This window comes from Corvus hawaiiensis, chromosome 16 (genome assembly GCF_020740725.1).
Source record: "Corvus hawaiiensis isolate bCorHaw1 chromosome 16, bCorHaw1.pri.cur, whole genome shotgun sequence".
Lineage (NCBI taxonomy): Eukaryota > Metazoa > Chordata > Aves > Passeriformes > Corvidae > Corvus > Corvus hawaiiensis.
The window spans coordinates 14,126,679-14,152,723 of NC_063228.1; the positions used below are offsets into that span (position 1 = coordinate 14,126,679).

General features: G+C 51.3%; 1 protein-coding gene across 1 annotated transcript; it reads right to left on the bottom strand.

The window, feature by feature from the left end:
• Positions 1 to 1,752: 1,752 nt before the first annotated feature.
• TRAP1 (TNF receptor associated protein 1) lies at positions 1,753 to 25,369 on the bottom strand. The gene is made up of 18 exons (XM_048321076.1): positions 25,279 to 25,369; positions 20,611 to 20,778; positions 19,467 to 19,549; positions 18,932 to 19,072; positions 11,718 to 11,789; positions 10,916 to 11,076; positions 9,967 to 10,076; positions 9,709 to 9,782; positions 7,293 to 7,448; positions 6,855 to 6,975; positions 6,661 to 6,730; positions 6,352 to 6,499; positions 5,655 to 5,840; positions 4,473 to 4,611; positions 3,931 to 4,016; positions 3,281 to 3,426; positions 2,852 to 2,924; positions 1,753 to 2,576 (listed from the first exon to the last, which is right to left on the bottom strand). Exons 1-18 carry the CDS (start codon positions 25,358 to 25,360, stop codon positions 2,475 to 2,477), a joined length of 2,118 nt encoding a protein of 705 aa, XP_048177033.1. The 5' UTR covers positions 25,361 to 25,369; the 3' UTR covers positions 1,753 to 2,474.
• Between the last annotated feature and the right edge of the window lie 676 nt (positions 25,370 to 26,045).

Consider the following 26,045-nt stretch of genomic DNA (forward strand, 5'->3'; position numbering starts at 1 on the left):
GCATATCATCCTGCAGGTGTTTGCAAAATGAAAGGGAAAGCTGAGCCCCAGAGCTGAGGATCCAGTGGCTTAGACAAAGCAGCATGATAGAATGTGTGAGATTTGGGCCAAAGCACCCTCCTGATGCTGCTGCTGTTGCTCCTTCCTGCATCCCAGGACCACCACCACCTCTCACCATGTTTGATGGGAACAAGGACACAGGGTAGGTGTGTGCTCCAGTAACAGACATCTTATTTGCCTTTTAGTCACAAATCCCTCATGGCAAAAGAAGAGCACCTGAAGGGCTGCTGGATTCCTGGAGGATTCTCAGGATGGGGAGGTTAAAGATGTGTCAGGCAGTTCATGGCTCACTCCTAGCATGCTCTGCTTCTCACTGCAGCAAAGGTTACAAACCAGCATCCAGCCTCAGCTCAGGCATTGTATCAATGGCTGCTATTTTTAGGCACTTTGTCAGGTGTGCAGTTTGCTCACTTGCTGTGCTGCTTGCAGCACAAATCACCAAAGGTTTTAATTTCTTCCGTCTGTGTTACAATCACAGAATCATTTGGGTTGGAAAAGATCCTCAAGTCCAACCATTAATGCAGCACTAGCCCATGTCCCAAATGCCACATCCACATGTCTTTTGAATCCCTCCAGGGAGTCACCAGGATGGTGACTCCACCACTGCCCTGGGCAGCTGTGCCAGTGCCTGACCACCCTTTCAGTGAAGAAATTTTCCCAATATCCCATCTGAACCTGTCTCGGCTCGAGGCTGTTTCCTCTCATCCTGTCCCTTGTTCTCTGGGAGCAGAGCCTGACACCTCCGCCCCACCCCCGCCAGCTGCACCCTCCTGTCAGGGAGCTCTGCAGAGCCAGGAAGTCCTTCCTTAGCTGCCTTTTCTCCAGGCTGAGCCCCTTTCCCAGCTCCCTCAGCTGCTCCTGGTGCTCCAAACCCTTCCCCAGCATGGAGCTTTCCCTTCTCTGGACAAGTTGCAGCCCCTCAATGTCTGTCTTCTTGTGAGGGGCCCAGGACTGCCCCCAGGACTGGAGGTGCCTCAGCAGTGCTCAGCACAGGGGACAGTCACTGCCCTGGTCCTACTGGCCACAATATTCCTTACAGGATGTATCACCAGCGCTGTAGGATGGAGAAGGCGGCTCCTTGATCATCTCAACACCCTCTAAACGGTCACATTTTTTTCCTCTTCTGCATCTGAATAAACATTAAATATTAGGTGATGTTAATAAAACTTCTCAAATGGTCCCCCAAGCAGCAGGACTTTCTCACTCCTCTGTGCACAGCCAGGCTTCCTGTATTAAAGAGGTGGGGGCTGTCCTGTCCAGCACAGCACCAAAAGAGTTAACCAAATCCAGTCCCAGCATCTTAATCTGGCAATTTAAAGATAAGATAAACAAATATCAGGGCTGCTCAGAGCCTCACTGAGCAGGAGAAAGGATTCTTATAAACCAGTTTGCATGGTGTAAAGCAGACACACAGAGGGAATCGAGCATGGCCTTTCTGTCTGAACAGCCACTGCTCCTTGATTCAAATCAAGGGCTGCATCCCATTTTCAGAGACAAAACTAACAGGGTTCATAGCTACAGATTCTCCTGCTTTCCCTCTACACTCTGTTGTTTTCACAGCCCTCTCCTGCCACCATGTCCAGTGCTTGATGCCCTGAAGAACCAAACAGCATCTGAAGAGAGATGAACCAACATCACCAGCTGGAAGACACAAAGACCATCAAAATAAAGAGGTGAGTGAAGTGGGGGAGGTGTCTGGAAAATAAGAACTGTTTATTTATCATAAATACAGATCAGCTAGGTGTGCAGTTTATCCCACAGACTCTCCAGAAAGCCACACACTGGAAAGCTGCCTCCCAGTTACTTCCCTTTTTCCACAAGACCAGGATGAACTTGCTTATCCAGCAGCTCAGTGATCTTTTCTGCTATGGGATTGCACTGACATGTTCCACCAACAGTATCTGTGTGTGCCAAAGGCAGCAGCAATCTGTCTTCATGCCAGCAAACTCCTCCTGCCTGATCAGACCTGGAGGTTTCTTAACTAATTTAATTCTTCCAGTGCTTGTTCAGAGCACAAAGGTGCACAGGGAATAGGGGGAATTTGTAGATAGGGGGGTGTATTCACAGACCTAACTGGGAAGCTTGCTGCCAACATCTGTTTTGAGAAAGGCCATTTTTAGAAACAGTATGAAATGAGGCTCTTCAGGCTTGTGTCAGAAATGTGGGCACATTGTTTAAGCAACAACCTCTGGATTTTGTCCCCACTAAGAACACTGCACTTTCAACAAGCTGATGGTGTAGGATCTGATAATTACAGGTGGCTCCTCCCCGTGCAAGAAGGGCTGAATGTCCCCAGCATCATCCCTGCTCTCTGCCCATGAACCTGTGCTGGACAGTGCCTGCTAGCAGCTGCTGAGAGTGGCTGTGCCTGAGGGAAGAGATCAGCACAGAGTTCATCCTTCAGTCCTTGGGGCTCAGTTCTTCTCCAGGATTCTGGTGAGAAGTTCGTTCAGCCGGTTCACCATTGGCCTGGGATCCTCATTCAGTCCTGCTGCAATCATGGCATTCTCATAAATCTGAAAAAGACAAGAAAGCACTAAGTAAGCAGAAAAGTGACCTGCCTGAGGGAGGAAGGGAATGTCACTCTCCAGGACCTGCATGCTGAGATCAAGAATGTCTTTTAGGGCACCTGCTAGGAAAACATGGACCACAAGTCCCAGAAATACCCAGGGACCACAGAAGGATGTGACTCTTGCCCACTGTAATGGTTCACCCTGTTCCCTGCCATGCATGATCTGCAAGCTGGCTCTGGGAAGGATGGTGCTGCTTCTGGAGAAGGTCTGGCTCTCACCTGGTCAAGCAACATCTGGGCCAGATCAGGCTGACTGTCCTTCAGCTCGCTGAGCTTCTTAATCAGAGTATGCCTGTAAGAGAGAGATCAACACTGAGAGTAGCTTATTTTGGACACAATGAGAAGTTTATTTCCAGAATGAGCAGCTAAGTCACAGTGGGTCACCAAAGTCAACTTCCTTGCTCCTGTTGTGGGGGCTTCTCTCTCCCATCTTTCCCTATAAGCCCCATAGTTCCCAGAGGGTTGGACACTGTGTGGGGGGCTCATCTCCATGGTGCCACCCAGCCTCACAGATTAAGGCTCTGTAGCACCAACTGCACTTAATGGGGAGGACTCGCCTAATTGACAGCCTTACACTGCCTCCTCTCTGCCTCCACCCCCGAGAGGCTGCTGTGCCCCAGCCTTGGTGCTGGTGTTGTACCCCCTTACCCTGTGTTGATCTCCAGGGTGGGCTGCAGGAGCTGGGCTCGCTCCTCCTGGGTCTTGGCCAGCTGCTGCATGCGCAGGAAGTGGCGGGCAGCGCCCATCTCGAGCACAGTGATCATGGCAGGGTGGGTGTCCAGCCGGGTGGTCACCTGTGACACAAGCACCAGTCAGGGCTGCCATGGACAATGCATGTCTCTTAGAGGTGGGGAAAGTCTGAGGACTTGGAGTCTCCTCAGCACAGATCCACACCAAGCCTCCTCATGATTCATCCCCATCCCACAGGAGCTGCCTAAACCAGCAGGAAAGATGGGGGCCCAAATGGCCCCACAGTCCACAGGGTTGCAGCTGGACCCAAAGCATTCCTTGCCAATACACCTTTCTAGTCCACAAGCAAGAAAAGTCATCAGCCTGTTCTGGTAATCTGAACATCGACTGGCTTTGCTCAATACACATTGAGATGTGGTTCTTCCACTGCCACACTGACCATCCAATCCATACCATTTACACACAGGAGGCACAGAGAAGAATGACTTCCCACAGGGTCCAAAGAAAAATCTGTGGCAGCAGATCCCTAGCCACCCAACATCTTTTTTCCCTAGATTGTTACCTCCGTGGATCTCCTGTACTCAGTTACCCAGACACAGAATCCCCACCTTCACTCCAGTGACTCGAGAGCCTAAGGCATTCCTCATCCAGGCCATCAGATCCTCAGCCTCCTTCTCTGTCAGACGCTCTCCAGCTGGCAGGGAAAGAGGGCACATCTGAGTGTGCATCTATAGTGTGCAATGGTCAGTGAACTGAGTTTCCACACTTCCATTTATCAGTTCTCTTGTGGGAACAGGAATGCAGCACCACTCAGCACACACCTACATATCCTCATCCCAGACTGTGCCATACCATGAGAGGGCAGGCTCATGCCCTGCCAGGGGCTGCCTGCCTCCGTCCAGGCGCCAGATGTATGCATGGGGTTGAAATAAAATCATGGCAACTCCACACATGACATTCCATTTAACTTTGATCATGTGAGATGAAACAAATCTGCAAAAACTCTAAGTTGCCTCAGACCATGTGAATGGAAGGGTGGAATGCTCTTGCTTGGGAGCTGCAAGAGCAGGGGAGGAAGGTATCCCCTCTCTGGTTGCTCAGGGTAGCAGGACAGCATGCAGCAGGAGGGGCTAGGGGAGCCTCACAGTACCTGGGCGGCTCTCCTCAAACTTCTCTTCCTTATAGTGATCAACAACAATGTCTGTCTCCACAGAGATCAGCTTCTTCTTGTCAAACTCCCGGAGGTGCAAGAGTGTCAGCTCATCAAACTGCTCATAGCAGAACAGCACCTGTGCCGACAAACGGACAGTAACACATTGTTTGGGATGTAACAGCATTCCCTCCTTCCCAAGGCAGCTCCGCACCAAACAGCAGGAACATCTCACAGGAAACTCGCAGGTTCAACTCCACAGTGACTATCACTCAGGGCCTGACAAACGCTTGGAGGGATTTGTTACCACGGGTGGCAGGTCTGCAGTTGAACAAGTCCTGCTGCCCAGGGAAAGTGAGAATCAGCACTGACTCCAGTCCTGAGAAGGCCACCTGCCCACAGAGGACACCTGTAACGCCATTACAGCCCTGCACAGCAGCTCCCAGGCTCCTGCTCTGGGGTCCAGCAAAGGTAGGAAACAGATGTCAGAACTAGATGTCTGCACAAGTACTACATCATAGAATATGCTGAGTTGTAGGGGACTCATCAGGATCATTGTGTCCCAACTCCTGTCCCTGCACAGCACACCCCAACAATCCCACCCTGTACCTGAGAGCATTGTCCAAATGCTTCTTGAACTCAGACAGGCTTGGTGCTCTGACCACTTTCCTGGGGAGCCTGTCTCAGTGCCTAAAATCTCTGGGTGAAAACTTTCTCCTGATACCCAACCTAAACCTTCCCTGACTCAGCTCCAGCCATTCCCTTGGGTCCTGCCACTGGTCATGAGAGTGAAGAGATCGGTGCCTGCCCCTTGTGAGGATATTGAAGACCACAATGAGGTCTCCCCTCAGTCTCCTTTTCTCCAGCTGAACAGACCAAGTGCCCTCAGCTGCTCCTCATATGGCTTCCCCTCCAGGCTCTTCACCATTCTCATGGCCCTCCTTTGGATACTCTCTAACAGCTGAATGGTTTTATTTTTACGTTGTGGTTAAGAGTGTGTGACAGGTCCCTCCTGACCTCATGCCACAGTCTGAGCAGAGGCAGAGGGGGCCAGGCAAAGGCACTGTGCTGGCAGGGCTCTATCACAGACCTTACTGCCCTGCTCAGCTCTGAGAGCCAGCCCCAACCGCTGCTGCAGCAGCTCAGGGTGTTCCCCTGGCTGTGGCACCACTGCTCACCCACCTCCATGTCCTTCTTCTTCATGGCCTCGAAGTAGGGGGAGTGCTCGGCCAGGTGCCGGTTGGGGGCACACAGGTAGTAGATGTTCCTGCTGCCGGCCTTCATGCGCGAGCCGTAGTCGGTCAGGCTGGTCAGCTGCCCTGCGGGCAGGGCCGACGACTCGTAACGCAGCAGCTTTGCTATGTCCTCCTGCAAGAAACGTGCTCCTGTGAGCTCAGGGTGGGGTCACTGTGCTCCACAAGACCACTCCCAGCCCCATCGACTGCCTTTGCGGCATGCAGGCCTCTTGGCAGCCCTACAAAAAGGCTCAGGGGATTCCGAATCCCTCCTTTTCTGCTCCAGATATTAAGGAGGCAGTAGACTGACCTAGACAGGATGTAGGTCAAGCTCTCCTGGAAATGGGAATTCAGGCAAAAGACAACAGGAGGGGAAGGCCCTACTTTATTGCCTGTTGTAATTGACATTGCACCAGGGAGCGCTGACAACAGTGGGTACAGAGACTCTGCAGGGTCTCAAAAGAAATGGGAAGCAGCACCAGTCAGAAAGAGTGAGAGTTTGGGCACTAGAGAATCCATAGGTCTTGGCAGACCCAGGAACACAAGTTACAGGTGTGCGAGTTCCATGGGGAAGTCGCAGTCTCCCTCATCCCAGCTCACAGTAATTTTTCCCATCAGCTGCAGTGCTTCAAGACTCGTGGTACCTTGACATCCTGCTCTGCTATCGTGACAATCCCCTCTCTCATGAATACCCCGTACTCCTCAAAGAATTTGGCATATTTCTCAGGGTCCTTCTTGCTCTGGTCAATGAAGAACTTGATCAACCTCTTCTGCAAAACATCACGGAGCTTCCTGCAGCAGGAACAAGCCTTTTTAAAGACAGCTGCTAGAGCAAGACAAGACATTTTAGGTGAACATCTCTCTGTGCAGGGTTGTAGTGAGTCCATTGTCCCCTCTCCCTCACGGCTTTACACCTGGTCTTTGTATCTCAGTTCAGAGATAGTCTCGCTTACCTGATCAGGGCACTCTCCTGCAGCAGCTCCCTGCTGAGATTCAGGGGTATATCCTCACTGTCTACAACACCTGGAACACAGAGCAACCCTTGAACAGTGATGCAAACACGAGTGCCAGGCTCAGGAGGGCAGCCCTTGCCTCATTCCTGTGGAAGCCATTGCCCACAACCTGCTATTCCTGGTCCCACACGCACCTCTAAGGAAGCGCAGCCACTTAGGCAGGATGTCTGCAGCTTTGGTCTGGATGAGGATTTTGCGGCTGTAGAGGGCAACGCTGGAGCCCATTTCCCTACTGATGTCAAACATGGATGGCTTCTGCAGGAAAAGAGACAGGAGGTAACACCAGCACTGTGCAGGGTGCCCACATCACACTGTGGTCTTCCCTACAATGCTGAACCCAACGACAGCTGAAATCTTGGCTCTCTTCCCTAGGGACCTACCTGTGCCATCCCCCTGCTGCTGTTGTGGCTCAGTATCCCAACTACCCTGTGGCACCCAACCCCACTGCAGAGATGCCACACTGGATATTCCTCCCTTCAGCCATATCTGCCTCCTTTCCCTAAGGAGCTCTCCCATTCTCCCCTTTAGAGCAGCTGGGCAGATGTCCCACATGCCCAGGACAGGACACGTACTTGCTCGGGCACATAGAAGATGCTGCGGATGTTGAGGGGAGCGTCGGTCTTGTAGTGCAGGACGTAGCGGGGCTTGTCGTAAGCCTGCGCTATGAAGCGGTAAAACTCCTCGTGCTGCCACTCACCGATGTCCTTGGGGTCCAGCATCCACAGAGCCTGTGGAGGAACAGGGAGAGGAGTTCCCATCAGCTCTGTGGCCTCCAGGATGCCGGAGCAGGGATATAGAACCTTTCAAACAGACTCCCCTGCACAGCCTGGGACCAAGTGAGATGTGGCTCAGGCACATTATCACAGACTAACAAACTACTGCCTCTCATCTGGCCTTGGGCCACCCCTCAGAGGTAACTCTTGCTCTGCAACATACATAGGGCAGCTTTGTTTAGCCCAAAACAAAAGGGATTTGGCTAACCTCCATTGCCTCACACTTGCCAATGGCCAAGGGCATCTCAGGCAGATCCCACAGCTCAACTGACTGTCAGTACTGGTCAAGTTCTCAAGGCCTGACCAGCAAGCAAAGGGAAAGCAAAAGTTTAAGTGAGCCTTTTGCAACCAACCTGACTCTCTGATGGAGGTCACTGTCTCAGCATAAAAAGCTTGTGAAGCAGCTCCTGCACTGCCTGTTTTCTGCTGATTTTTTCTGGAGCAGCTTGGGAGATGCTTTGTGAACCACTGCAGGGTCACTGCTCCAGCACTATTTTCCGCATCAACACATGGACTGAAGCCATGAGCTCTAGCTTCCACCTGCTGCCACTCTAACCCCCCAGTGCTTTCTGGAGCATTCAGCCCATGCTCACAGAATGTTTCAGTTTTCAGTACCCCAACAAAAGACTCTCATCTAGCAAAGATGTGGGACTCAGCTCAGAACTGTGTGTTTCCAGCTGGGTGAAGCCCATCTCAGTCACTGCCTCCTTTGCCACTCAAGCCCTAATGAGTGACTGGAGTGATTTCTGGGGACAACACAAAACATCCAGCCCACCCTCAGAGCCCAAGGGTTTCAGGTCCCTGAAATCCTTAAGAATTCCTCTGCCTCAGAGTCTTGTTCCCCAGGTGGCTTCCCATCATTTCCAGCACACACAAGTGTCCTGGAGGGTTTGCAGGATCACAGGTAGGATTATGGACTCACTGGGAGCTAAGGTGTTTTACAGTAGCTATGTTAGGGAAAATGCTGCATTCTCAGGGGCTCACTTGTAGCTAACAGTTATCCCAGTCAGACCAGAAAAGCCCCAGCTCCACGCTGTGAGCATTCAGGAGCTCATCTAGGAGAAAGCCCACCAGGGAACCAGCTGTGGCTCTGTTTGCAGCGAACTGATGCTGATGTGTGGAAAAACACAGAGCCAAAATCCTGGATAAAGAAAAGGCATGAAATGGGAGCGTAATGAGAATAAAGCTGTTGCTGTAACCCAAGGGAAAACAGACTTTCTGTTAAGAAGATAAAAGTCCATGACTCTATTAAGGGCATTTCACCCCTTGCTCTACTACTGCTCTTCTCCAGGGAGCCTGTTCTATTGATTGTCAGGTAGAGAGAGCAAACAGCTGTCTAAAGCTATTTCTGGTTTTGTAATTTAAGGGGCACAGCTAGAAAGCCTTTGGAACAGAAACACTATTATGCAGGAATCCAAATAAATAATCAGTGACTAATAACACCAATTACAGAACCTTAGATAAATTAACATGGTAAAATGTTTAAGTACAGTCTTGAAAGTCTGTGCAGTCAGTGCCACATTCCAGGAAACAAAAAAGCCACACACATGCTCTCTACCTGCTCTCTTAGGTGAGAAAGCTTTAAACATTCAGAAGATGAGACGCTGGAGGAAAATTATTCATAGATTTCTGTTTTAAAGGGAATTAATTTCTCCCAAGTGATGCCTGCAATCGGGCCAAGAACATCTGAGTAAAATGGATCTGGCTGCAGTATAATGTCAGTGGTCAGAAAATGCCAGCATCAAGCAGTGCTTAGCTAGGAGCTGGGAATAAATCAGGCAGTGAGCTGAGCTGCTAAAAAACCCCAACCACTCCCTGGCACTGGCTATTCTGTGTGAAGGACATAAAGAACTGCAGTGAGAGGTGTCAGCACACCAGCAATATGAGCAATCCCTACAGAACTAACATGTCATGTGGCTTCAACAGAATAAGCATTATAAAGCACTGAAATAATAATTCAGGATAAGGGAAGATACAGATCTTGCTGATCTCCAAGAATTTTCCACAGTAAGTGCAAACAAGCTGTTGCAGGTATGACTTCTGCTGGATTGTCTCCTTTTGTTCTAATTAACTGATCACTACAAGGTCTGTGATATCTTGGACAATCCTCCTCTGATTTCCACAGACAGCAGCAGCTTTATGCTGTTTCCTGTCTCCAGTGGAGGATTACAGTGGTTCATCTCCATGACTGACCTGCCTGTGGACTCCACCTCACCTGTAACGTGTTAATTCTTCTCCCATTGAGGTACAGGGGGAAGCTGATGAAGTTGCTGTATTTTGTCACCACCTCTGGAATGGAAAGAAGACACAGAAGGGTCACCTTTGTGGAAACAACATAGCAAGAACTCCCTCAGTAACAGCAGGTGAAAGAAGTTGCAGGAGAGGAAAAAACCTGTAAATTCACCTCCCACCCATGGGCACCAACAGACTTCACAGAGCCTCAGAGCTAACAGCATTCCCCTCCTCTACTCACCCTTGACTCGGTCTTCATTTGCAAACTCTTTGCACTCTTCTTTGAGGTGTATAATAATCTTAGTCCCAGCTCTGACCCCAGATGCTTCTGCAATCTCAAACATTCCTGAACTAGGATTAGAAACAAACTCTATGTCAGTTTGTGCCTCAGGTACACCCACGGTAGGACAGAGAAATGGTTTGTTAAACTAAGAGCACACACAACACTTCAAGGCCAAGAGGAAAAGGCAAAAAAGTCTTGAATGCCTGAATGCTCCTTGTGCCTCTGAGAAACCCCAAAAAACATGTGGCTGTTTTCCCTACAGAGACTCCAGACCCAGGACACACTACTCTGCAAAGACACTAGCTACTGAAAACCCAAAACAGTCTTGTGTCTCAGTTTTCTCAAGAGTTTAAATAATGTAGTAAATTCTTTATTCTGAGGAAATTTTAAGGGGATGCTGAGCTTGTCACCCTCAGAAGCTCCAATTTCAACATGTCCATCAGCCCACAGCTTTGCCATCACAGATGTTTGCAACTTCAAGTAAAAAGCCAAGGATGAGCACACAGATGTGACCCACAGAGGAGATGTGCCTGCAGACCACAGTGCTGCACAAGCTCTGCTCTCTGTGGGTGCCTCGAGCCAAACCTCAGAGGATGATTAGACCAAAGAGGTTCGATTTGTCCCTGTGGTGTGGGGCCCCCTAAGCTGACTGCCTGCCAGCAGGGACGGAATAGGAGAGGCAGGTACTCTGTCCACAGCATGCCTGCTCTGACAAAGCAACTCTGTCCTTAAGAGTTTCCACACTGGCACATTTGGCCATGCTTTGTCACTGTGTATAACTCGAGCAAGACCTAAACCAGACAGCCAGGTCCCGAAAGAATACACAAGCCCTGTCTTTGCACAGCTTTCAGGCCACACGTGGTCTGGACACAGCCCCCCATGCTGCCACCCCACTCTGCAGCCTCACCCATCGGATGACCAGTGGTAGCCTGGGCTGCCCGGCTCTGCTGACTGTGAGAACACCTCCACTTTATCAGCCACCATGAAGGCTGAATAGAAACCCACTCCAAACTGGCCGATGATTTTACTGCTGGCTTCAGCTTGGCTCTGCAGAGCTTCTAGAAAAGCCTGGAGGAACAAAGGAGACGCAAACCATCAGACAGTGACTTTAGGTATTGCTGGAGGTTGTGATCAAGCCCCAGCTGGGCTCCTCAGGCACTGCAGCCTGGCAGTCCAGCACCCTCACCCCATGCTCCTGCATCAGTGCTCTGAGGAAGGTTCCCAAGGAAAAGGGTTTCTCCACAGGGACTGCACCTCTGGAAAAGGGGAGCACTGCTTGGAGCAGTAAAAAGAAGACAAGCGAGGGCTCGGTCAATCAGGAGCAGGAAACCTTAAAATGGTGCCTCCAGAGATGAAAAAAATCATACACATGTACAACACCTTGCTGTGGGAACAGAGCTGCTGCTCCCCTGGACATGGGGTAAATGCCAAGTGGGTGGGCAGGAAGGCATTTGGAGTGAGGGCAGGGGGCAGAGCAGTGCTACATGCAGGGCCCATCAGCACTGCCTGGGCTCCCTGGGGCTCCCACAGCACAGCAGAGACCATTGAGAGCCAGAAGGCAGGTTTCACCTTCCAAGAGGGGTGTAATTTCACAGCTGGGCTGGGGGCCAAGGGACAAAACAGAATGAAAAACTACTGGGAGAACAAAAGTGGTTGTAATTGGAGAGAAGTTTTCTAAAGGAGGGAGAAAGGTCCTCATCCCAAGTTACCTTTGAGCCTGATCGAGCAATGGTACCGAGGTTAGAAACCAGCTCCTCCTGGGTCATCCCAATACCTGTGTCCTGAAAAGAAACAGCAATTGCAGCTGAAATATCAGTAGGGAATCATTGCTCCAGCAAACAGCACCTGAGCAACTTCTGCCGCCAACTCCCACTCTCTCCTTCCCCTTTGAGTAGTAAATCCAACAGCAGACCTCCAGATGTGGCTCCATCTGCCCATGGCCAGGAGCACAGATTCAAGGGGCACAGAGCTCCAGGGGCAGCCACAGCTGCCTACAAACCACCAGAAAGCTCAGAGACTCTGGCCATTTCTCAAGGAAAGACAAAACCATGCCAGGACAGGCTGGATTCTACATCCCTCTAAAAAGCACAGGATGGCAGTGCAGGAATGAGATGTCAACCCAGCCATGGCGCCATAGTGCCAGATGTCACGCACAGGGACACCCTTCATTCCTGAACTAGTCTGAGGGGGAGTTGAGGAACAGTGAGAAGCAGACTGTCTGCAATCTGCAGATGTGGAACCGAGGCACTAACACTGGGAATCAGCAGCAGAGCAGTGAATCCCTTAACTCTCAGGTAATGCAGACCCTTGTCTGCAAGCACATGAACTGATCGCCATCTGCTCTGCCTTTTCCCCCTTCCTCTCCCCCTCACCCTGTGCTCCATGATGTGTGTATGAAGCTGTCAGTGTCCAGGAGAGCTGATTCCCATGGGAACAGACTAATCCCAGCCAAAACACAATGCACCGGCTACACTTCGTGGTGCTCTGTCCAAGCTTCAGAGGCACACAGCTCCTTGTCATCCCCAGGTTATTCCAGAATTGCACTGCTGCATGCAGATAAACATCTCCCTGCTGCTCACACATCTCAGGCAGCAAAGCCTGCAGCAGCACCACCCAGAAAAGGCTGCGGTAAGTCTTAAACCTGGCTGCAACTTCAATTTGCATGACACCCCAAGGCAACAAGGATAACAGTAAACCCCAGCCAGAAATGACCACCCTCTTACACAGGACCCCAGCAAAAATCTTTCCCATTCTGTTGTCCAATGTGTTTTCAGACTTGCTCCACACACATTTTCCACAGGAGCAAAGGGCAGGCTACTGCCCTCCAGGATGCCACTTCTAAGACAGAAGTGCCATTCCCCCTCCCAAATCCCAGCAGCTTCTCTACCTGACACAAGCATCCCAAGAAGCCACTGTTCCATGTTCTCTGAGCTACTCTCTGAGGTGAAAATTAGCCAAGTGAGATGTGATTCTCATTCCTGTGAGGGATTCAGCTCTACCTGAGTACCTGTGAGTACAGTTATAGCAGCTGACAGCAGCTGGCACATCCGGAGTGGGCTCACACATTCCCAGTGCCTTAGCAGGGGTGGGATTTGGTGTGCAAGGTCAGCAAAATCAGCTGCAGCAGAGCTGGCAGCTGCTAGGTGGCTTGGAGGTGAGGTGCCAGAGTGACCTCTGCAACCCATGGAGCATTTACTGGGCTTATTTTTACCAAAGTAAGTTGATGTCAGTATGTATTTCTTAATGTAGCATTTGACTCTACTGAAGGATTGAACTGTTCAGCTTGTGAGGTGCCATGTGGGTAAGACATTTTCCTGCACCCCCACAAGTCACGGCACAGCAATACCTTTCCCTTGGTTAAATACAGTAAGGCCAGTCAGCCCACTTGGCTGAGAAGAGGGATGATGCCCAGTAAGATCTCAACAGCAAGAGATCAAAAGCCAAGAAAAATAAACAGCGTATGGCAAAATCTCAGGAATCTGACATGGTCCCGTCCCCCAGGGAAGAAAAAGCCAGAAAGAACAGTTTTCGGCATCTGGTTCAGTTTTTGTTCATGCCAGACCCTGAACAGAACTCTGATCCACTTCTATTTATAGCACAGCATGTCATTCCCAAATTCCAGTGTGTTAAAAAAAATACATCCTTACTCCATAAATTTACTTGGCTATTGAATTCCTAATGCCCTGCCAAACTTACTGCAAAATGCTTAATGACAGTTCCTGGAGGCTACTTTGATGAGGGTGAATCTCATGAACAAAGAAAGCAGGGCTCAGAACAGCTGGGATGCTGAGAGGGAGAGCGGAAAGCGAAGATCCTGGCAAAGCAGACATTCCCTACTGCAGGAAAACACCTGGGTGGATTAGGATGAAGACAGCATTATGATTCAACCCACCCTTGCCATGTCCACATTTCCTGCAGCTGCTCTTTGGCTCCCTTCACCACATGGAGCTGCTCGGGGGAACGGGAATAAAGCAGCAGCGGAGGAGAGATGAGAGCTGAGCTCTGCAGAGCAGGAACTCTGCAGTCTTGGGAAGCAGCTGAACCTGCCCATGAGCAGCCCACCTGAGGCTGGGCCCACACAAGTGCTGGCAGCTCCAGCTCCATGAAATCCAAAGAAGGAGCTGGTGGAACTTCTACTGCCCTTCTCACACCGCTCCATGCTGCTCCAGCTGCTGCTCGGCTGCTGGGCGTCTTCACCAGGAACCACCATGGCACCACACAACCCCTGCAAACACCTTCTACCCACCACCATCCAGTCCTTGCTCCACCAGCAATGTTAGAACTTTTCTTCCCCTTTTAGCCCTCCCTTCAGCCTGCAAGAAAAGCTTTATCAGGCTGACCACAGCCACAGCAGAGCTATTTGTAACAGCACAAAGCAAATTGTATGGGGGGCTCCTCAAATGACAAAATGTGAGGGATATACTCAGAGTTCCATCTGCCAAATGTTTCTGCACAGCTTGGAGAGACCAAGACACAGAGTTCAGTGTGCTGACCCTTCATTAGCTGAAGGTTAATTACAGAAGACTTGCTGTTACTCAGCAGAACCACCACCTCCTCACCTGGGTGAATTTCTCTTCTGGTACTTCTCAGGGTGCAGAGTAAAAATCCTCCCCCAAACCATCCCCTATACAAGACAACACAGAGGCTGCAGACCTTCAGACCATGAAGGGCTGGTGGGCACAAGTGTTGAACTAAACTCATTAACATTTACCCCAAAGAGACATCAGCTGAACTTTGTTTTTAGCACCTTTTTTATGTGTGGAGACCTCCCAGGTACCAAAGCTGCTGCTGACCTGCACCTTTGTGCCTCCTGTGCCCTTTGTTCTAACCCTGTGGTGAGGGTGCTGGATGTTTGCAGAGACCTGCTGTGTAAAGATTAGTTTAGCTTTGCTCATTACCTGAGTCCAATTTAAAGTATTGCAGAGCTTCCTCACACCTAACAGCCCATTAACCAGCCATTAACTGCTGCCTCTGCCATGACTGCATCGGAAGGAATGCTCCCAGTTAGAGATACCTGGCTGAGATATTGTGTCTTTCGCTTTGCTTTGTTGCAAAACAAACACTTAAAACATTTATTTCAGTGTAAAACCTCAACGGGGCATCCGAAGAACACTGACTATATTATAAAGACATGCTGCTTTCACCAACTGATAAGGTAATAAAATCCCAAAATGTCTGATTAGCACATGTGCCCACTGTTATTTAAATACTTGATTAAAGACTTAAAATTCACAAGATCAGGACGGCAGCTGCACTAGAGCAACATTCTGGTTTAGAATCATTAAAGCATCTGCAGCAGCAGCAACCAGCAGATGAAAAGCCAGAATAAAACTGATGCCTGTGAACACGAGGTAATCTCGGCCTAGTACATGGAACTTGTCCAAAGCAGAGAGCCTGAGCTTCCCTTTGCAAAACCACAGGCTCGGCCTCCACCCATCCAGGTCTAAATACCCGCTGTCCAGAAAAGTACTGCCTTTCATCCACTTTGAATTTCCCATTTTTATACAGGATATGCTTTTATTCTGCTATGAAGAGAACTAAAAGATTGTGCACTTCCTTCCTTGGGCCACAGGTTATTTGAGATGTGTTTATATTTCTGGGTCCTGGGCTTATTTGTTAAAGATGATGCAATCACTGGAAGCTGTAGCCCATCCCTGCAATCTGTGGCACATTTCTGTAGGTTTAATTCCACCTAAAACTTGCTGAAGTACAGCCTGATTTACCCCTCTATCTCCACTTGTCCATCTCCTGCTTCCTCAAGCCCAAGTGACACACAGATGCTGCAGTGCAGGTCACCCTCTCTGCTGCAGCCTGGTCACACAGGGGAGGGGGACCTGCTCCCTACCTGCCCCAAGCTCTGTGGGACACAAGGGTGCATCTGCACTGAACTGCTACAGCTCAAACAGCCCAGTCCTTACTTGGAGCCCCGGGACAGCCCAGTCCTTGTTACAGGCTGTTTGTAACTGGTGAGGCAGGAGAGATCTGCTCAGCGATACAGGGAGCTGTTGCAAGGAGGAGTGGTGTTTGCAGTCATTTTAACTCCTCCCAAACACAGCAAACTGGTGATTTTGTGGCTTCACAGACACTGATTTTGGATGACGGCAACAGAGAGATGAAAGCCCAACAAAAGGAACTGAGCAGCCCAAGCTCTGGCAGCAACTACGCTCCTTTCCCATGCTAGAACAGCAAGCACACTCCCTCCCCCAGCAGCAGCAGCCATCAGCTCTGTAAACATTTCAAACCATTTCCTCCAAACTGTCCTAGCCCTAAATTAAGCACCAGCAAGGAGCAGGGCTGCAGCCCTGAGCTCACGCATCACCACCAGGCACAGCAGCACGGCAGAACTGCACAGCTTCAACACCACCACAGCACAGCCAAGCGCCTGTCACCTGCCTGTCACCTTGTGCAGGTGCTGAAAGTGAGCTCTGTGCTCACAGGGCCTTGGGGTCTGTAAGAGGCTCTCTGTTCCCACCTCAAAGGGTCCAAAACCACGTCAGTAAAGCCTCAGCACGCGGAACTGCAGAGCTCTGCAGAGCTGCTCTCACTGGAAACACACCCCTCACATTTTCAAATGGATTTTCTTAAGAGCTCTGACCTTGCAGGCTTTGGCTGCTACAGATGGAGCTGTCCTAGAAACACAAGGCAGTTTTCAAAGGGATGGAGGAAATGGTGGAATTTGCTAAAACACTAGGACTTTGGTGAAGGAAGCGAGGTGGTGGAATTCAGTCAACATGTTCCTCTTACACATGCAATGCTTAGGTGGAATATTCCTGAATGGGGACATCCTATCAGAATTCTGAGTCTTGCTGTGCTTATGACTGGAATTCAATCCTGGCAGAGAGCAAGCAGAACTGCTGTCACTGAACAGAGATGAGTATAGTCCTATACTAGATCTACATAATCCCCCAGGAACGTGCCTGTAATTGCCATCACACATTACAGACCTGCCTTTTCTCAGCTCAGTGAGACACAGAGATGCTACAGGGCTTGGAAGAGGAGGGGAGAGATTCAGCAGATCCAGGGGCACAGAGCAGCATGAAGATCTGAGGAGAAGGATCCAGGAGTCAGAGTGAGACAACGGAACCTTTCTAGGAGTAAAAAAGGGGTGACCATTGCTACAGGTCATGTATGAGGGACCTGCTGCCTCTTTTTTGGTAGGTCCTAGTGAGTACAGAAAACAAACAGTGGCTAAGGGACAGATCCATCTCTGCCTCAATCGCTGCAGCAAGCTTTCTTTCACCTTTGCATTCCTGAAAGGCAGAGAAATGCTCTGAATGATGCTTGTTCACAGTAATCATCATATGCAGTTTGCTTCTTCAAGAAGTTATAAATAACCCCCTGACTGGAGGTAAGGAGCTTTTGGCACTCTGGAGAAGGCAAAGCTATTAAAGAGATTGGAGCAGCGCTGTTCTTGCTGCTCCCCACAGCCCAGGACTGCTGCAGTTAAAAGCTTCCTAGTTAAGACTCATTTAATGGCATTAGAGAGGCACTGGCAGCCAGGCAGGGGGTTATAAAAAGCCCAATCCCTAAACCATCTAACTGGGATGGCATCAGAGGCACCCTGCAAGGTGGGCAAGCAGCTCTCCAACCAAACTGCCAAAGAAGGGGACAGCTTCCACAGGGACAGGGCATGAGTGGTAACAATGTCTTGATGGAGTCAGATGCTTCGTGTCCACTACAATCTCAAAAGCCAAAGATGAGAGAAAGGCAGGAATGACCCCGGCCTGGGGCTAAGTGAGGGCTCCTTGAATAATCGGTGTTACACAGGAGTCAGAAAACTGCAACAGTGTGACAGGAATAGCAAAGCCCCTGCACCATGGTTTGAGAATCTCTGCTTGGTGATTGTGTTGCCCACTGACAAGCACTAACTTCCCCATGGCAACTGCAGCACTTGTTCTGCAGAGGAACAGAAATATAAAATAACTACACAGCCTCCAACAGCCCCCTGTGCTTTTGTCCCACGTCAAAAATACCAGCCTGTGTGCTCTGCCTGTGCTACATCTCCCCTGGACCTGCCATGGTCACTCAGTGCTGCCTGCTTCCTCCTCCTCCTTCTCCTCTGCTCTCCTGAGAATGTCCAGAGCTACACTCATGGCTGACACAGCTCCACGAGGAAAATGACCAGTTTGCCTTCTTAACGTTAGGAACTTTGCCAAGAAAACACCACAACTGAGGCTCAGCCTCCCACCCTGGACAAGAGTCACAAGCAAGGTCCAAGTACAGAGAGAAGCTCTGTAGAAGCTCCACTTCCCTCCCCACGCTGAGGCCCACAGGTGCCTGCTCCTACAGACTGTCTCCCTCCCAATCATTTTGTCACCAGCAGGGACAACCAAAACGTGGGCACAGGGCAGTGCTGTGCTACTGCCCAAATCTACAGTCCCACCTGTGTCTGAGGGCAGAACCTCAGCATCAGCTGGACTCAACCTGTCCTGGAGCAGGAGGAGATAGAGACAGGCAGCAATGGGAAGTTCTTCTCACCACCCTGGTATCTCCCCTCTCACACAGGGGGAGAGAAGGTCTGCAAGCAACCAGGTAACCTCTCAGACTTAAGGAGGTACAGGAAAACCTCCCCAAAGGTCAGGAGGAAACCAAATTCACAACTTACCCATGAGTGAGAAACATGCACTACCTGGGAAATGCACTAGGCAGGGGTACTGAGAGAAAAGCTAGTGGTAGTTCCCAATAGGGAAAGAAGGAGCAGCAAATTTTCCTATGGCTACAAGTGGGGAGCAGATACATTGCTGGTTTCTCATCAAATCCTCAGGTTATAGCCTCATGAACCAGAGCCCAGCTGAGGACAGAACATTCTTTGGGCAGGCTTGGGGACTCTGCTGCTGCTCAGCTTCCATTGAATCTTCACAGGACAAAGGCCAGTGATGAGAGCAGCAAGGACTAACCTTCTCCTGTTACCTAAGGGAGTTACCTGGATAGTGATGGTTCCCTTTCCGCTGTCTGTCTGCAGATGGATCTCCAGCTCTGGCAAGGCCTTGCCTTCTGTCATCAGCCGGTGACGCAGCTTCTCCAGGGCATCGCTGCCATTGGAGATCAGCTCCCGGATAAACACCTGGGGACGAGACACAACCTGACACTGCAGCCTGGCCTTGTCCCTGCACAGCACTCCCAGAGACCTGGGAGCTCAATGGCTCCCACAAACTAACTCCCAGCTCCCCAAACTGTGTCTCCTCATTATGTGCCAGGAGAACAGTTTGTCCAAACTCAATGTGAAACTGCAGACGCTCAAGGCTCACAGAGTCATTTAGCTATACCTACAAATTGTTTCAAAAACCCATTTTCAAGGTGTCTTAAGAAAACATCAGTCAAGAAAGCCTGACATGAAGGCTCAGGACTTGCCGGGAACTGAACAGTTTTTCTCCCAGCTCAACCATTTTGGATGTATCCCTTGACAGAGATGGGGATTTGCCAACAGAAAGTCTCCCAGCAAGTTGTGGGTCTCTTACCTCCTTCTCTGAGTACAGGGAACGGGCAACAATGTCCAGCAGTTTCTTTGTTTCAGCTTGGAATTCATGTTTAGAGGCTGCACCTGGAATAAAGGTTAGGGGTGGGGTTATTCAGTTTGGAGGAGAGAGCTCAGGGAGCACTTAGAGCCCTGTCCAGTGCCTACAGGGCATCCAGGAGAGCTGGAGAGGGACTTTGGACAAGAGGGAATGGCTTCCCACTGCCAGAAGGCAGGGATAGATGGGATATTGGGAAGGAATTGTTCCCTGGGAGGGTGGGGAGGCCCTCACAGGTTGCCCAGAGAAGCTGTGGCTGCCCCTGGATCCCTGGAAGTGTCCAAGGCCAGGTTGGATGAGCACATCCATACAGCCACCCCTGCAGGTAGGGAGCTGTGCCCAGAAATAAATCCTCAGAAATAAAAGTACAAAACATCTCAGCTGAAAGACCACCCTTGGCCTTTTAAAAATAGCAAGAGGCATCAGAGAACTCTGGGAAAACATAGGGAAAAGCCACAGGTCCCACATCACCTCTGCTATGCCTTGCTGGTGAGGATGTACATTCCCCAGGGATGGGGTGAAGCTGGAGTGTGGGCAGCCAGCACATCAACCCCACCACAGACTTCACAGCCTGGCAGTCTCAAAAATGCCTCCCAGAAAAACCATGGAGGCACAGAGTTAAGATGTTGTTTCTGTGCTGGAATAACTCATTGCTTAGACTGCTTTAGAGCACCTCTCCCTGAAGTTGTGCAAAGCAATTTATTCTAACTAAAGGGCTGACACCAGGGCTCTCATCACACCTCCACAATCCACAGCAATGACCTGGCCAGGCACAGTTTGCTTCTGGGACAGAAAATTCTTTTCAGCCAGTTCTAGTGCCTGTGGAGCCTCCACACATACACATGACCATCAGCTGCCTGGCTAAGCCCATGGATGCAGTCTTGATGTCCTTGTTTCTCAGTAAAGGCTGTTCTGACCTCCATCCCCAGTTTTTGGGAGGTGATGGTGCAACACAGATTCAAAATGTGGTGACCAATACCTGCACTTCCTCCAGAGGCAGTAGCACTGCTGAGGAGGGCTCACCTGCACCACACCTTGTCCCTGGTGCACCCCAAGAGTGTCCCCACAAGACATCTGTGCCCAGGCCCACCTTTCACGTTCTCTGTGTTGCTGATGATGGTGTGCAGGGGCTCTTCCTCCTTGCTCTCTGCTGTCTGTGTGCTGTACATCCGGACAGCAGGAATGCTGGAGGCAGGAATGTTGTACTGGAGGCTCCAGCGGTGGAGTATTTGTCTTTGCAGACATGCTGCTCCTTTTGCTAAAGACACAAGTGAAGATATTTCAATACACATCACAAGTTCAGCACCAACAGCAGAACTCCTTAGAGGTCCCACCTAGGCAATCCCATGGGAGTTACACTGTCTGAACAGTTCTCTCACAATCCAACACCCACCATTCCCCTCCAGAATTGCCTTCACTGCATAAAAAGGGCAAGTTGCTAATTTGGCTCTTCTGAATTAAAATTTTATCCAGAAGATGACAATTAGCAGCTTTCCCACAGAATTAACCAGTGAGGAAGAGGCAGTCTGCAGCTTTCCCTGCTATTATCTGGCTAAGCAGAAGACAACTCCTACATCACTGCCTGTGAAAATACAGATTGGCAATAAGTACTTGGCCATTGACTGTCCAAGTACAGGCATTACATCCCCCAACAAAGCTGGGTCCAGGGCAAGCAGCACCTGCAGCAGCAGCAGCAAGGCCACCAGTCACAGAATCAGCAGGGAAAATGAGACCAGTCAGGAAATGGCACAAGCCCCCTTAAGGTCAGGGATTCCCAATTCTCCTCCTTTCATTATGCCCAGGTGAAGTCAACAGTCTTCTCTCTGTTGGGGGATGAATCAAAGCCAAACCTGGTCACAAAAAGACCATTTGCAGCACTCTGGAGCTCTGTCCAAAGCCTATTCCTTGGAGTGATTTCTGAATTGTTGGGAGAATGGCCTGTGCCAGAGCAGGATCCCAGAGGGTGCGGATCTGACCCTGAAGCTGCCCTGGGGACGGCGGTATCTTGGCCTCCCCCAGTCCTACAATGAACATAAACAGACTGGACTGATCTAGGAAGCTGAGGAGGGACCAGGACAGCCTGGGCAGAGCCAGGAAAACATGGACAAGCAGCAGAAGGGGCTGGACGCAGTGACAAGCTCAGGTTTTTCTCTGTGCCTGCTGGCTGTTTCATCCAGCAAGGGAAGGGGGCAAACCCTACATCTGACATTTCAATGAGTCCTTTTTTTAGATGACTGGGTACAAAAACACCCAAAGACTGAACCAAAACCCATTAGTATGGTGAAAGTCCCAAAGCACAGGTGTGAACTCCTTGGAAACAGCTTCCATGGCCATGCTCTGCTCTCCAGGCCAGCTGACATGCTGGGAGAGCTCGGCTCCCTCCTGAACCTTCCTCCACCTTGCCACAGCCCTCGAGTGAACTCAGCATTCCAACCCTTTTACCAATATCCCTCATCCTCTGGCTCATCTTGGGAGGCCTCAGGCTCACTTCACAAGTGCTCTGCAAACCCCCTGCCACCCACAGCAGGTCCTACAGTCAGTGAGGTCATCAAGAACAGGTCTTGCTGCTCTAGACCATCATGCTGGGCTCTCACTTGCTCCAGACCAGGTGAACATGAACCCCTGAGCTTTAACAGCACTTCTGTCTCCTGCATCTCATCCTCAAGAGCTGACAGAAGAGGCTGTCAGTCCTTGTTCTTCCTCCTCCTCCTCCTCACAGAAAGCTTTGAATCAAGATCCACTTCTCCAGCCAGAAGCTTGAATGACTCCCCAGTCATTCTGCCCTTAAAGAAAAGAGCCCACAAATAGTTTTAAATGCATCTGAACACCTCCCACACACATAACTGTGCTCTCTGCGTCACAAACAGCTCTGCCGCATTATCGCAGGACACGTTCTGGAACTTCCATTCCACTGCCTGTGCTGGGATCATCTGGGAAAGTGGCAAGGAAAACAACCCAGGTGAATGAGGTGGAAAGCAGCAGAGCACTCACTGTCCAGCCCCTCAAGCTTCAGAGGGGAAGGGCCTGCAGCCCAGAGTTTATATATTTTATTTATGTATTTACATATTTTATGCTCGGTGCTGTAGGATACTGCATTGTATGTAAGCACACACATGCATTTCCCAAACAACAGAAATAAAAGAGGGAATTTTTCTCCCTCCCTGACTCCAGGATCCAAAAAAGACACAGATCAGCAGCAGCTTAAAACCTTAAGGTCACTTCTATCATCAGATGTCCAGGCAGCAAAGCCCCAGAGCCACCACACAGGTCAAGCCCCAGCCCATGAACACCAGCTGACTCTAGAAACTACAGCTATTTATAATTTTATTTCTGGCTATTTATAACTGTTGATGTATTCACATTTTTTGCCTCCCTACCTCTAAAGCACAGTAATAAATCACCAGCCATCAATTCGGAAGTTACTTTCAGATTTGTGCAATGTTTGGTCTTATCATCCTTAATTAACAGCCTGTCCCATGCCAGGGAGAGACACAGCTCATTAAATACAAGCTGCAGCATCTTCAGCCCATTTGCCTCTTGAGAGTCCTTGCCTGGAGCAAGGGAGCAGAAAAGGCTCCCAGCTATTCTGGGTATAAAACCACAATTATCAGCACACAAGAGCTATTGAGAAGCACCTGCTGAGGTAACGGGTTATGTGGTACTCATAATGAGCCCAAGAAACAAATTCCTAAGCCCAGGCGACACAGAAGGAATGGCTCTTGCCCCAGATAAGCACTGTGATGTTTTGGGGCAAATGTGGAGCTTTACCACAGCCCACACCCCTTCCTATTCCCATCACTGCTCCACCTGCACTATGAGAGATGGAGAAAGCCACAGTACTCCCCGAATTCCACTTCTCTGTGATCCCAGAGAAGTGGGAATGGCCACAGACCTGCCTCGCACACGGGCAAGACAAGGCACAGCAAAGACAAGGACCCTCTGGGGCTCCTTTCCATCCAGACACCAGGAAGTCTCAGTGGTCCCCAAACCAGCCCCCAGGAAACACACACAGCCTTTTCTGGAAAAACCACTGCAGTGAGCAGAGCTGAGCACAAGTCAGAGATTTAGGGTGGGAAATCCTGCACAAAGCAGTTTGTGGCTCAAAACAAAAGAGAAGAATTTGGGTCAGCAGGAATTACCATACCAGCTCCAGGCCGGGCAGCTGGGAGCCCGGGGAAGCTCCTTCGGGGAAGAGCTCTAGCAATTAACACTCCCAGCTCAGATCTCAGTGCACAAAAGGGCTCCCTAGCTGGGCACCAGATCCCTGAGAATGTGGGGAGAAGGGATTCCCGACCTGCTCACACCAACACATCTCCTGAAATGCTCTGCACCAGCTTCAGCCCCCGGAATTGTGAGAGCCGAGAGGAAACACTGCCAGCTCTGCCCATGAGGGAAGGGACGGCTGCCCCTGCAGCCTGGATCCAACTGAAGGGAAAACACCCACTGCCCCTCCCTCTCTACTCCCACCCCACCCAGCTTCTGCTCACTATTTTTTCCCTGAGGGATCTGAATGACAGGTTAAGGAGTAAAACCCTGGCTCTGCTGGAGTATGCCTAACCCACCAGAGGCAGCAGCTTTGTTCCCAGACACGGATGCTAACAAGCCTCTGGGGATTTCTGTGGAGGAAAAGCTGGATTGCCCAGAAACACCAAAGTGGCACTCTGTGACACAATAAATCTGACAACCCGACCCTGAATGTGACCCTATTTGTTACACAATTTCCTCTGTCACATTTTCTCTTCGTAACCCGCAGGGAAACCACAGACCACACTAACAACACACAGATCTGTCAATTAGAGGCCACACAACAGATAAGGAAACAGGGAGCACAGCACGGGCTGCTGGCAGAAGACAGGAAGGAAACTCCTCACCATGCTTCGCTTCATGGCAACTCACAGGCACATTTCCAGCCCAAGAGGGCCTTGATAAGGGAGCACATCCCACAACTGAGGCCTCAGAGTTTGGATTTTCTTAGCACTCACTCCTGTCAGCTGTCTGAGGTGAAACTTCAAGTGCATCCCTGGGAAATGCAAACTCTTCAGGCTCATCTGTGAAGTCCCCTGGTACTGATATGGCCAGAGAACAGCAAGGCTGCTGCCTTCTGCTCTCATGCAAGTACCTGGGCTGTGCACCCTGTGTGAGCAGGGACATGCACCGGGATATGATACATGATCTGAACATGCTGTACAGCCTATATGAGCCAGCAGAAACCTCTGCATGTCCTATACGCCTCATATAGGCCAGGAGATGAGCTGGGAGTGCTGTATGAGCCAGGACATCACCGTGGATGTGTTGTATGCCCCTGCACGAGGCAGGACATGAACCTCACCATGCTACATGATCTGAGCATGCTGTACACCCTGTATGAGATAGGACATGACCCTGGACCCGCTGGGTGCCCTGAACGTGCTCTCTGTCCGACACGAGCCCGCGCTCTTGCCTCTACAAGCCCATAATAATTCGCCCCTCCCCAGGAAGCAGCGCTGGGCGTTCTCGGGTCAGTTCAGCGGGCGCTCTGCGCGCTGCTCCCGCGCTGCCGGGCCGGCGCCCGTTCCGCCTCTGCCGAGCGGCCACGGCCGGCACCAGCCGAGAGCGACGGGGCGCTGCCTGTGGGACACGGAGCCTCCGCACCTCCAGAGGACGCACAAGGCCAAGCGCGACTCCGGGCAGGCGCGGCCGTCCGGGCCGAGCCATGGAGGTCCGGCCGCCCCCTCAGCCCGGGGGCCCGCACCCCTCACGCCGCCCGTCCCCCCCTCACCTGCGGGCGGGCGCAGCCCGGGCGCGGCCCCGGAGCGCCGCAGGGCCGCGAGGAGACACCGCCCGCCCCGCGCCGCCGCCATGCCCGCTGCCCTCCCGCGGCGCCTGGTGATGACGTCACGGGGCGGGGGCGCGCGGAGTCCCCCACGCGCGGGCTGTGCGAGGCGCGCGCGCGGTGACGTCACGCTGCCCCTCAGCCCGCGCGCGCTGGTTTCCTCAGGGCTCCTCCTGAGCCCCCTCCCGGCCCGGGCCGAGCCTCCTCACGGCTCCCGACCGACTGTCTTCACGGGGCGCCCCGCCTGGGTCCCCTCCCGGCCCGGGCCGAGCCTCCTCACGGCTCCCGACCGACTGTCTTCACGGGGCGCCCCGCCTGGGTCCCCTCCCGGCCCGGGCCGAGCCTCCTCACGGCACGTGCTCGGTTCCCTCACGGCCCTGCCTGGGTCCCCTCACAGGGGCGTTTCCAGGGCTTTGACAGGAGGTCGGACGCCAAGCCCAGGACACCGTTTCCAAACCGCTCCTGTTTTGATGGTTAAAATCCCGTTCGTGTTTTTGAGGACTTGTTAGGAAAGGGAGTCACACACAGGTTACAAACCCACTTTCCTCTCCCTGTGGAGACACCCCTGCGGGTGTCTCACAGTGAATGACCTCAGGAGCCCATTCCACGGGATAGGCTGCGGCAGCAGCTCGGCAATCGGAGCTGGCAGAGCTCGGTGCACCGTGGCTCTCCCAGTTTCCCCACGGAGGGGGCTGAGGGCCGAGGAAAGGCTG

Coding starts and splice junctions, on each gene's coding strand:
- TRAP1 (XM_048321076.1), bottom strand. CDS start 25,360: ATGGCGGCGGCGCGGGGCGGGCGGTGTCTCCTCGCGGCCCTGCGGCGC. Junction 6,500..6,660: donor CAGGAGAGTGCCCTGATCAG/GTAAGCGAGACT, acceptor TTCCTGCTGCAG/GAAGCTCCGTGATGTTTTGC. Junction 2,925..3,280: donor ACCCTGGAGATCAACACAGG/GTAAGGGGGTAC, acceptor TCTCTCTTACAG/GCATACTCTGATTAAGAAGC.